Below are 7,669 nucleotides of genomic sequence, written 5' to 3'. Positions count from 1 at the left end.
ATCAACATGAGTCATACTAGCAATGGCCTAGGTAGAACCTAATTCCTGTCCATGAACCTACATCCATTGTTTGCTCTCTGATTTAAAGGGATTCTAATTGTTTCTCAATTGTTTTTAAAACAGAATTATCATTTAGAGAGCCCAATGTATTTACATGTTTGTTCTATTCCAGATATTTCATCAAAGAATGTTCAGGAGACAAAAGAGGTTATGAGGAAATGTGAAATGAGTATTTAAGAAGCAGAAGTTAATTGCCTCCTTACTCTCCTAGGTAAGGAATCATCCCTCCTCTTCCAGTAAAAGGTTCTTCAAGCCTTACCTGCAAAGCGAAGACCACTCACTCCAGGATGAATTGTAATAGCGATCCTTGGCCCGCACTGAGATCTTGTCTTTTGGCCCAGCCACTGGAATCTGAATAGACTGCTCATCAGCATCATAGACCTGGGAACAGGGCACAGCTCCATCAGCAGGTTGTAAAAACCAAGCAGAATAGACAATAAACAAGCACATGTAGCTCAACCCCCCAGCCGGTAGTCTGTTGTTTCAAAGGCATCAGTCTTCACCCACAGCTACCAAAGTCAGTGAGAACTTGAGCCTCAGTAGAAAGAAACTGACAAGCTCACTTTCCACTGAAGCTGGTGCTGTAAAGTGATACAAACCCCAGACCCAACAGTCAGTCATTAAAGCAGAGGGTTTATTTGTTTATAGAATGATAGAATGTACTGGGATGGAAATGACCTCTAGAGGTTACCTAGTCCAAGCCCCCTGCAGTGAGCAGGGACATCCCCAATTAGATTAGACTGATCAGTGCCCCATCAAGCCTGACCTTGAATGTTTCCAAGGATGAAGCTTCTACCACCTCCCTGGGCAACCTGTTCCAGTGTTCCACCACCCTCACAGTAAAGAACTTACTCCTAATGTCTAATCCAAACCTACCCTTCTCTAGTTTAAAACCATTGCCCCTTCTCCAAGTGTTACCTGCCCTTGTAAAATAGTTTTTATCTTCTTTTCTCCTGTCAGAATGAGAACCCTAAAGCCAGAAGTTGCTGCTTTTCAGTATTGCTGGAATTTCCAAGGAGGATTTGTGGCTGGTACTCGAAAAGCTCTGTACCCTTTGTACATGGGACAATTTCTCTACCTAAGGAACTCTACTCATATCGAGAAGTCAGCCCAGGGGAAGAGCCCCATCTACTGGTACAGGCTTGCTTATATTGTCACATAGGAAAAATTCACCAACTGACAAACTGGTGACATTTGTTTCTTTTTCTGACTGCTGGACCAAGGAAGAACAGCACTGCAGCAGTTAAGGACCTGCACTTGTGGTCAACTGGTTTATGTATTTCTTTCCAGTTCTGGTGTTGACTTCTTTGCCAGCCTAGGCAAATTGCCATACTGCTGCTGCATACCTCAGGAGCTTCCTTAGCAAAGGAAGCAAAAACATGTTGTGATTTAAAGCTAATATAGAGGGGCAATGCTTAGTTAACAGTTAACTAACAACTGGAAGGTGAGTGGCAAAGACTGTAGCCTACACCAGTCTCCACAGACACACTACCAAATGACTCAATGATGCCTTATTTGCCAATTCACCTATAAAGAAACTCTGAGCTACCCAGGTACAAACCACATACAAGGAAATGAGTGCCTGAGATCCTGAACTTCTTGATTTGGAAACTGGGGTTTTCCCACATTAGGACCCACACAGCCTACTAATGAATTATTAAGTGTTTATCTCACAGCTGTGTAATGCTGGGCACAATTTTATCTTCCCAGTTACATCAGGGCTGCATCCACCCCAGAGAGTGTTGTTGGGATCATACAGCTCATAGAACTGTGAAGGAAGTCTCTTTCTGCTAAGATAGAACCTTGTCACATTTGGGCAGCAGTACCCTTTAGAAAAACCAACCAACCAACCAGCCAAAACCCCAACAATATATTCTATACCCTGATTCTTGCATACTATGTTGATCTTATTTATACTGTCAGTTCAAGCAAGAAAATTGCATTTCAGATGTTGTAGCTCTACCTGGATTTTGCGTTTCTTTGGACTTTCAACTTTGACCCTGAAAGTCAAAGGGAAGTAGGAATTTGGTGTGCTCCATGTTCTGGGATATGTCCAGGTGACTGTTCCATTTGCAGCTGTGTAGTGACATTGGGGTGGGTCAGGTTTTACTGCAAGAGAAAATACAGAAGGAATTGATTCATATTAGCAGCATAATATTGGATGTTGTTGTGCTACTTTTGGTAGTTTTATAGGAATTAGCTTTGGGAGCCTTTGTGAGATTAAGAAGGGAGTGAGAAATGGACATGAGCAGGCAGTGTGCCCTTGCAGCCCACAAGGCTGCATCAGAAGATGTGTTGCCAGCAGATCTAGAGAGCTGATTCTGACAGTTTACTCTGCTCTGGTGAGACCTCTGGAGTACTGTGTACAGGTCTGGAACACCCCTCAATGTAGGAAGGACATGGACCTGATGGAGAGGGTCCAGAGGAGGGCCATGAGAATGATCAGGTGGGTGGTGCAGCTCTGCTACAAGGACAGGCTGAGGGAGCTGGGGTTGTTCAGCCTGGAGCAGAGGCGGCTCCGGGAAGACCTAATAGCAGCCTTCCAATACCTGAAAGGGGCCTACAAGAAGGATGGGGAGAGACTTTTTACAAAGGCCTGCAGTGAAAGGACAAGGGGCAATGGCTTCAAAGTAGAGAAGGGCAGATTCAGATTAGATATCAGGAAGAAGTTCTTCACTGTGAGGGTGGTAGAACACTGGGATGGGTTGCCTAGGGGGGTGGGTGAGGCCTCTTCCTTGCAGATATTCAAGGTGAGGCTCGATGAGGCCCTGGGCAACCTGATCAAGTTGGGGAGGTCAGACTGGATGACCTTTGGAGGTCCCTTACAGCCTGGACCATTCTATGATTCTATTCTATTAAATGGCTTCTGTACTTCTTATGAAGAATTAAGCCTGGAGGGCTATTTTGGACACAGAGGAGTATCTTCCCTGACCATTAGGGCATGCAGCAAGACATCTGCTTCTTCAGGATGCTGCTTCGGTTTCCTGTGCCCAGTGGCACTGTTGTTACAACTGTTAATTTCTATTAACCTGTCCTGGATGCCCCTCAGAAAGAACAGATCAGGAGGAAAGCATTAATTATTATCTGAGTGAATCTGCAGTTCTCAGAGAAAGAGACTGATGGGTTATTGGTTATTCTCTGACTTGTCCCACATAACCTCCCAGAAACTTCTGGGAGATGTGGGAGTGAGAGGGTTGGTGGTCACAAGCTATAGAGATGTTGCTTCTTCACTTCCTCATCTTCTTCCGGACTGCTGCTCCCCTATTCCTGTAACTGGGGGCTTGATGAAGATTTACAGTAGGGACAGGGATTCCCAAGCTACTGTTATTAGTTCCACTATCAGCAGCAAGAAAGAGGCTAAAAATTGATCATGGTTCCTGGTCTACTCACTGATATCTCTGATGAAGAAGCTGCTAGTGTAGTTCTCATATTCCAGCTCGTCAATGACCTCCAGGAACATCTCAATTGGCTGATGCTCTTCAGCAAATGGACAGTAGTTTTCCTTCTGGCACTGGGCTGTGTATTCAGTGCCTGATTTACCAGTGTGAGCTACAGGGCTGTTGCAGGTTACATCTCCTTGAGAGCTGAGTACAGAACAAAGAAAAGTATTGGGAAAGTGCCGGTGTGGTCTGGGAGTTTGTTACCCTAACAAAAAGATATAGTTGGTAAGGCAGTGTTCTGGTGTTGCCTGTATCACTTTATGGCTGTGCTTCAACAGCTGTGGAAATGGTTCAGTGGGAGTTCTGGCATTTTCTCTGCTGCATTACACATCCATATGTGGCACAAATGCTCCTCTGCCTTAGCAGAAGGAATTAATGTTTCAGCCTAAATTAGGATATCTCATTTTGTGTTACCACTGTCCCAGGACAAGCTCTAGTTCCATAGCCCTTTCTAAAAGCTTACTGGACAAACCAAAGTGACCTTGCTCAAGCACTCTATGTTTTGGAGAAACCCCAAAGAGTAGTGGGAGGTAGGAAATCCCCACATGGTTTCCCTCATATTTCCCTCATAGGTTTCTGCAGCGTTCCTCAACAGACTTGTCAGTGGACATTTGGCTTTTGCAGTGGGTGCAGCCTCCCACTCCCTTAATTCCACCAGAGCTGGTGCAAAGTGACTTGGTGCTGTGATTGTTTCTGCTCCTGGCCCAGCTTCCTCTCTCTGCCCTGCATGAACCACTTTTGCTATTGCTTAAGTTACTCTGTGGCTGTATGGCAGCTGCTGTAACGGTCCCGTGGGCGATGATCCACTTTCAAGCCTTTACTAGTTTCTGAGCAACTTCCATGCCCTTAGAAGTTGTTAGTCCCAGTGACAGCTCAAAACGTTTAGCAGATGTTCAGACTTTGGAAGTGGGATTCCTTGCCTTCTGCATGTCCTCAATAGCCTAAAATCTAGGATCTCCTACACAGAATAGCACAAAGAGCTGTTCCAGCCTTACTATGAGGTTGCTAAGGAAAGTACAAGCTTTTACCCTTTCAGACTTCTGATTGTGAACTTCACATTTGGACTCTCAAATTCTGTCATCCACGAACACATGAAAATTCCAGAGTAGCTCTTTGCCTCGCATTTTAAAAATGTCCTCTTTGGCTCTAGATGGAAAAAGGAAGCAAATGTGATTTATTTACTCTTTTTGCCCAAATGGTTGAAGCAGAGAGAGAGCAGAGAGAGAGACTGCTTTGGCCCATGCTGGGTACATAGGAAGACAGGCTCATGTAGTTAAAAAGCTATATAACCATATATATATAACCATAACTTATATAACCATAACTGGTGGCTGAAGGCTGGTTTACATGGCACCACATTAACCACAGCTACATGGCTATTGACAGGAGTTAAGAGCCTACCCAAGAGGTTGCAGATAGCTGTCAGCAAGATTTTTATATGGAGAAATCCATTGCTCTTGTCACAAAGAAGCACTGCAGCTATTCAGGTGGCAAACCTCTGTATTTGTTACCCTGCTCATGAGAGGGCCCACAGTGGATAATCTCATTTCTACAGAGAGCTCCCTCTGGTCCTCACAAAGCTCCAGTGCACAAAGCTGAGCAAGATACATCACATCATCTTATGACCATACCTTCATAGCTTTTCAGAATTGACCTTAGCATTTGCCCATTGGAGTCTACTTTAGTTATGAGGAAGAAATCATAGCTGATGATTTCATGGGTATTAGCTGTCAGACAGGTGTAGTTGCCAGCATCTGGGAACTCTTTCACTTCAACAATCAGAGTCTTTCCAGTTCCTTTCAGTTCATTGTCCTTTTCCCAGTAAACTGGCAGTGCATCATCAGATGTGTCACAGGTGAGCTCCACTCTTTTAGCTGGTGTCTCATCATTCCACTCAGATTCTATGACATACACTGGACATTGTAGAGAAAGACATATTAGCTGCTACTCATACTTAACAGTGTGAAGATTGAGCCAAGCCCTTTTCTACCTCTGTTCTCCAGGAAAACTGCTAACAAAGCTCTGGCTTTCTTGCCCAAAACCTCACCATCACCTGGAAATCTTTACTACAAGAAGAGGTTTGACTTAGAAATTTGCAGTGTATCCATGGAAGAAGTGACATTTTTCCCATGTTCCCCAAGAATCTTATAGTGGTTCATAACTGTGGGGATTAGGCAGGCACCTTTGTTTTGAAAGTGAGGATGCAAGGATCCACTGAGCCCAGGCATTCCTCCTGCACACAGCTTGTGGCCTTTGCTCACAGAATGGCTCATGACTCTCTGTACTATGGTGCTTTGCTATGGTGCAAAGCTGTGGCACTTTGCCCTCTTCACCATGAAAGGTCTGTGAGTGAGCAGTGGGAAGGAGGGGAGCTCCGGGTAAGCGGTTTGTATTTGCCTGTAGTCGATTGTGTTTTCTGCAGAGAACAATCTGTAGTCCTATCACCCTGGTCCCAGTGGAGCAATTACTAGGAGACAGAGGATTGCTGAGCTGTAGCAGAGCTACATGGACTGCAGCAGGGACGCGTGGTCTTCTAAATGCCATCTTCTAACTTTGAAGTGCCCTGCTGGTCTTTCCAAATTAGAAGACACACCACATAGCAAAATAACTTAGAACAGTTCCATTAAAGAAACATCTTGTCTCTTGGCAGTGATTGGCTGAGGAACTTCAGCTACACTTCTGTGGGGCAACAGTTTGAGAACTGTCATTATTCTGATGTACTGCTGCTGCCACAAGCTCCCCAACCACATTCAGTCCCCTCAGAGACTCTGCTGCATGCAAGAAGTGGCAAAATTTTGTTTCTTAGCATGCCCACACCACAGCAAGCACTCAGCTCCAGAAATCAGATTGCCAGTGAGCTCTAAGACCTTTTCACCAGGCCATTTCAGTACCAGAATGAGAACATTAAGACTTTATCACAGAGAAGAAATGCTAAGAAATACATGTCAGAAACTGAATCTAAAATGGCAGAAAACATGTGGCTCAGGAAGCTTGGAACCTTAACAAACTGCCTATGCACAGGCAAGGTAAATCTTACAGGCCTGAAACACAGATTCTATTCTCAATAGTGACAAGCATCAGCTTTCTGCACCGTGGTATTGCCCAGGGAACCCACAGGATGAATCATTTTTTAGTGCAAAGATATGGGGGAAAGTAATGGAATTACTTCCTGCGAATGAAACAATTAGATTGAGTATGCTTTTCTCATGTTGATTAGGGTTCTTGTTTGGGATAATCACATGGAAGACACCGCCTGGAGTATGGAGCTACACCGAGTGAATGAGAGCAGCACACTTTGATGACCTGAATTTAGCCCTAGTTTCTGGTAAGCTATTAAAAAGATTTGTTTATTACTGACCCTGTATTTTCACAAACATATTTACATTTAAGTTATTTACCAGCAAAGTTGCATAAACTATTTCTAGGTTTTAGGTTTTACTGTGCAGTATTCTCTTTTTTTACAATTAATGCTTGAGGGGTTTTTTGTTGTTGTTTGTGGGCTGTCACTCAGGTCACAAGATACTGATTCTGCTTCCAGACTGCTGCATGACCAAAACTTTTGAAACAGGAGAACATGGAGTAGGACATAAGACAGTTTCTAATGCAAACAGTCAGAATGGCTTTTGTATGACATTTTAGGACTTCTAAATATTTCCTCCCTTAACACCAATTACTTGGCTGGTTATTCACAAATAGGAAGAACTTTGGCCTAAGGTAATAGAGTTAACAAATTGTGTGCTTGTGGACACAAGTTTAATTCTGAACAACCCTTGTGTCCTACAGGCAGCTGTAGGCCTCAGTAAGTGAAGACTGCTTACCATTTTCCCTGAGTTTCCACTGTGCTTCCAGAAGGGCAGCAAAGGAAAATAAAGTAAGGCAGGCAAATAGTAGGTGAGACATCTGTAGGGAAAAAAGAAATTAGTAAATATCAGTGAGGATTATTGAGTGTGTTCTGAAATCAAACTCAGTGGTAGACAGGATAATAAGAGAGTCTGTTCCAGTGAACCAAGGAATATTCTCCCATTCTAAAAAGTCTCAAAGGACATAGAAATGTGAGGCTTGTACTGGAACTTGAGCCAAGATTTTAATCCACTTGTTACTCACACTGCAAAGCAGTTTAGAGAAGAAATTATGGAACTTAGGGGAAATTGTTGTGCACATAGGTCTTA

At 43.8% G+C, this 7,669-nt stretch overlaps 1 protein-coding gene across 1 annotated transcript; it reads right to left on the bottom strand.

Annotated features, from left to right (window-relative positions):
- Positions 1-315: 315 nt before the first annotated feature.
- Positions 316-7,400, bottom strand: IL12B (interleukin 12B). The gene is made up of 6 exons (XM_009904731.2): positions 7,319-7,400; positions 5,132-5,413; positions 4,529-4,646; positions 3,451-3,644; positions 2,024-2,169; positions 316-441 (listed from the first exon to the last, which is right to left on the bottom strand). Exons 1-6 carry the CDS (start codon positions 7,398-7,400, stop codon positions 316-318), a joined length of 948 nt encoding a protein of 315 aa, XP_009903033.2.
- Between the last annotated feature and the right edge of the window lie 269 nt (positions 7,401-7,669).

Source organism: Dryobates pubescens, chromosome 16 (assembly GCF_014839835.1).
Source record: "Dryobates pubescens isolate bDryPub1 chromosome 16, bDryPub1.pri, whole genome shotgun sequence".
In the NCBI taxonomy this organism is placed as follows: Eukaryota; Metazoa; Chordata; class Aves; order Piciformes; family Picidae; genus Dryobates; species Dryobates pubescens.
The sequence above is the reverse complement of the archived record's forward strand: the minus strand, read 5'-3'. Positions and strand labels throughout refer to the sequence as shown.

Coding starts and splice junctions, on each gene's coding strand:
- IL12B (XM_009904731.2), bottom strand. CDS start 7,400: ATGTCTCACCTACTATTTGCCTGCCTTACTTTATTTTCCTTTGCTGCC. Junction 4,647..5,131: donor AATTCTGAAAAGCTATGAAG/GTATGGTCATAA, acceptor TTTTCCATCTAG/AGCCAAAGAGGACATTTTTA. Junction 3,645..4,528: donor ACAATCAGAAGTCTGAAAGG/GTAAAAGCTTGT, acceptor TTCTGTACTCAG/CTCTCAAGGAGATGTAACCT.